This window comes from Odontesthes bonariensis, chromosome 12, assembly GCF_027942865.1.
Source record: "Odontesthes bonariensis isolate fOdoBon6 chromosome 12, fOdoBon6.hap1, whole genome shotgun sequence".
Classification (NCBI taxonomy): domain Eukaryota; kingdom Metazoa; phylum Chordata; class Actinopteri; order Atheriniformes; family Atherinopsidae; genus Odontesthes; species Odontesthes bonariensis.
In genome coordinates, this window is record NC_134517.1 from 30753927 (window position 1) to 30757553 (window position 3627).

Below are 3627 nucleotides of genomic sequence, written 5' to 3' on the forward strand. Positions count from 1 at the left end.
CAATTAAAAAATGTTTAACTTTAATGTTTTACTTTCTCTACCGCTACCTGAGCTGGGTCATAACTCAGGCCTAATGGTTTTCTTGTAACATTATTGCCGAGCTTTCTACCAAAACTCCAACATCATTAATTATAGCTACTGAAAGGCTTTGTGATTTTGTTTTTATTTTTTATTTGCCCTGCCTTTGCTGAAACATTCGTCAAGTTGAGGTCCTCAGAGTCTGGAGAAGTTGTATACATGTTATTATTTAATGAGATCCATAGAGAGTGAAGAGAACTGACTCAGAACATAACCTACAGTTTATATTTAAGTTTGTTGTTGAGATACTCTTCCTTCCTTTCAGCTTTGTCGGGAATCTAAATGGGTGATGAAGTAAATTCAACCTATGTTGTTCTCGGTGGGCATGTGGAGGCAGACAAATACAGACTTCTTTATTTTCTGATCATTCTCACAATATACATTCTAATACTATGTAGTAATTCTGTTATTGTGTATCTTATTTTGATTCACCAAAACCTCCATGAGCCTATGTATATTTTTATTGCATCTTTGTTATTGAATTCTGTTCTATGGAGCACTGTTATTTACCCAAAGCTTTTGATTGACATTTTATCTGAAAAACAGATTATATCATATTCAGCCTGTCTTCTCCAGTTTCACATGTACTACTCTATAGGCGGTTCAGAATTTTTGCTGTTGGCAGCCATGGCCTACGACAGGTATGTGTCTATATGTAAACCTCTGAAATATTCAGTTATTATGTCAAAAACTACTGTCAGTATTCTCTTGATTTTAGCTTGGATTCTGCCTGCCTCTCAGGTTGCAGTGCCAGCTGGATTGAGTGCAAATAAAAAACTCTGTAGCTTTATTTTCAAAGGAGTGTTTTGCAATAATGCTATTTACAAGTTACAGTGTGTTGTCTCAAGAGCACAAATCATACACGATATGGTGATTTTGATAAATGTTGCGCTTCTTCCTGTGCTTTTCATACTTTTCACTTACTCCAGGATACTTATAATAACCTATCGAAGCAGTAGAGAGGTGAGGAAAAAAGCTGCTCGGACATGCTTACCCCACCTAGTTGTTTTAATCAACTTTTCCATTTTGTGTGCATTTGATGTCATAATAGTTCATCTTGACTCAGATTTTCCAAAAACTCTGCGATTGATAATGACTTTCCAATTAATAATGTATCATCCTCTCTTTAATCCTATAATGTATGGACTGAAAATGAAAGAAATTTCTAAACACCTCAAGAGGCTGTTCTTTCCAGCCAAACAGATCTAATGTATTATCACTGGAACAATTTTACAGAGAGTTATCTAATAAGGAGGACCTAAAGAACCTGTTCCTCAAGTTTAAACCACAATCTGATTTGTCTTGTAAAGAAAGCATTGTTTGTTTCACACATAGATTAATTTTTGTCATATTTAACTGACATGTGCATCTGCGAATATGGTCCACAGACATTTTGGAGCCTTTAAATGACTGTAAGAGGCTTAACATAAGTAATGTGACTCATTATAATGGCAAATACCAGTGTAAGTGATATACGTATATCATTGACATTAATCTTTTAAAACACCTAAAATATGACTGATTTAAAGGTTGTAAATGTCAACATTACAAAATGCTCCATTAACAGATTGAACACATGAGCACAAGCCCAAGCTGCTCTGATGATGTCTTTCTTTTGTTTTATTTTAGCTCCTCATTTAGAGAAAACATGAAGGTTAATCCAGTTGTGGGTTCCTTATTTACTGTGTTTTTACTGTGATTTTGTTGAACAGGGTCTGGTTTTAAGGTTTTAAGTCTGAAGCACACACTCAAAATAAAAAGTAAGTATGAAACAAGTGTAAAATATTCCTGTTTTACATTGCTGATACTAATTGCATAAATCTTTTCTTTGTGATGTGGTGAATATTGTATAAATAAAAGGCAATATTGATATAATATATAAGGGCGCTTGTCATAAATTAATGTCCAAATGTTGAGTGAAACAAGTCTCTGTAAAGTCCACAGGGAAGCCATAACAATAAGGAGAAAAGAATAGGCTGGTTGGCTGAGACATGTTAATTTGATCATTTAGGCCTATGACGACATTTTTAAGCATTTTCAAGTTAACACACACCATCTATTTTACATATTTAACATTTTACAGACTGTATTTATTGTGTGATGTTAAAACCAATGTGAAATATGCTTTCTTTTGTTTTCTTTAACCATGAATGGCAAACATTTGTGAATTAAAATCTGTCGGGTAGTTGGGCTCATTCATTGTTCTTAGAATGAAGCGAAGTTACACACATCTCTTTTCTATTATGATGAATAATAACTGCAGCTCATTTTAATCTTAATATTGCAACACGTACTGAAAAAGACTTTAAAAGAAAATTACAAATGTCAGTAATTGACAAAGACAGTCGGAAAGAAATCAAATTAATATATATATATATATATATATATAAAAATGAAATATATAAAATGAAATATATAATGAAAGATATTAATGAAATGTCACTTTATGTCATCTTATATCTTAAGAAGTTCTATCACCACAACAAAATGACAAATCTGTTATTTTTGTTTGTGAGGAACAGAGAAACTTATTAAATTAAACACCTCTTTAAAATCACAAGCTTACAAAGACAAAGATAAGTTAAGAGTAAAAAAGCAATAAATGCAGAAGCAGGCGTTCAGCCTGGCCTTAAAAATGTAAATAATTATGTCCACAGATGGAATTTTAGCTGTATTTTCATGTTATTAGACACAAAAATAACTAAATAAAGGAACAAGGTGTCAGAGCATTTTCTGAAATAGCCACAAAAGATGTTGTGTCACATTGAAGACGTGATAAAGTCAAAATTCAGACATTTTGCGAGTTGAGGGACTGAACTGCACAAACAAGTCTGATTACTGTCCAAACCACCAATGTTTAAAAGTAATTATATCTTCAAGTATAATTTTAGGCTAATCTTTTTTTTCTTTTCTTTTTTTTTTGGGAATACAATCTACTGAGCATAAAAAAATGACTTGATTATCATTTAGAAATCTTACGGCTTGCATTAATACAATAATGTAAAAGCCAGTTGCATCAAAATTTTCTGGCTGACATGTTCCATCCACAGAAAACGTGTTGGACACATGAATTCGATGTCCAACTAAAATACATTACTTTGAAAGACGTACTAAATGGCATAAAATATCTTGTAATTGCAGACGCATGGGTGTGTTAATTGTTTATCAGTATTAATTGTTCATGTATCTCAAATGTGCACATCACTGTCTGAGGACTAATTGTTTTCACATTTATTTATTATAACAGTTTCCCAACATCACCTTAGGTGTCGCCAAAGAATCAACAGCTGTAGAAAAGTGCGTACGCCAGCCCTGAAGTTGGCGTGAGGCACCGCACATTTCCACGGTCTTTTCGCTCTTGATACATTCGATCGTTGACGTGAAAAAGTGCGTATGCCACTATTTTGTGCATATGCACCCTTTGTACATGAGGCCCCTGGTCCTGTGGCTGCAAAACAAGCCCAAATCATCAGCCCTCCACTGCCATGCTTGACAACTGACAGATGCTGTGTTTTGTGTATCGTGTCCAAACAACTCCATTTTGAGCTC

The 3627-nt window shown here is 33.8% G+C and overlaps 1 protein-coding gene across 1 annotated transcript; it reads left to right on the top strand.

Moving 5' to 3' along the window:
• Positions 1–360: 360 nt before the first annotated feature.
• On the top strand, positions 361–1287 carry LOC142396227 (olfactory receptor 6N2-like). The gene has a single exon (XM_075478779.1). The coding sequence runs from the start codon at positions 361–363 to the stop codon at positions 1285–1287; it is 927 nt and encodes a 308-aa protein (XP_075334894.1).
• The last annotated feature ends 2340 nt before the right edge of the window (positions 1288–3627 follow it).

Excerpts from the sequence above, each read along its gene's own strand:
- LOC142396227 (XM_075478779.1), top strand. The coding sequence starts at position 361 with ATGGGTGATGAAGTAAATTCAACCTATGTTGTTCTCGGTGGGCATGTG.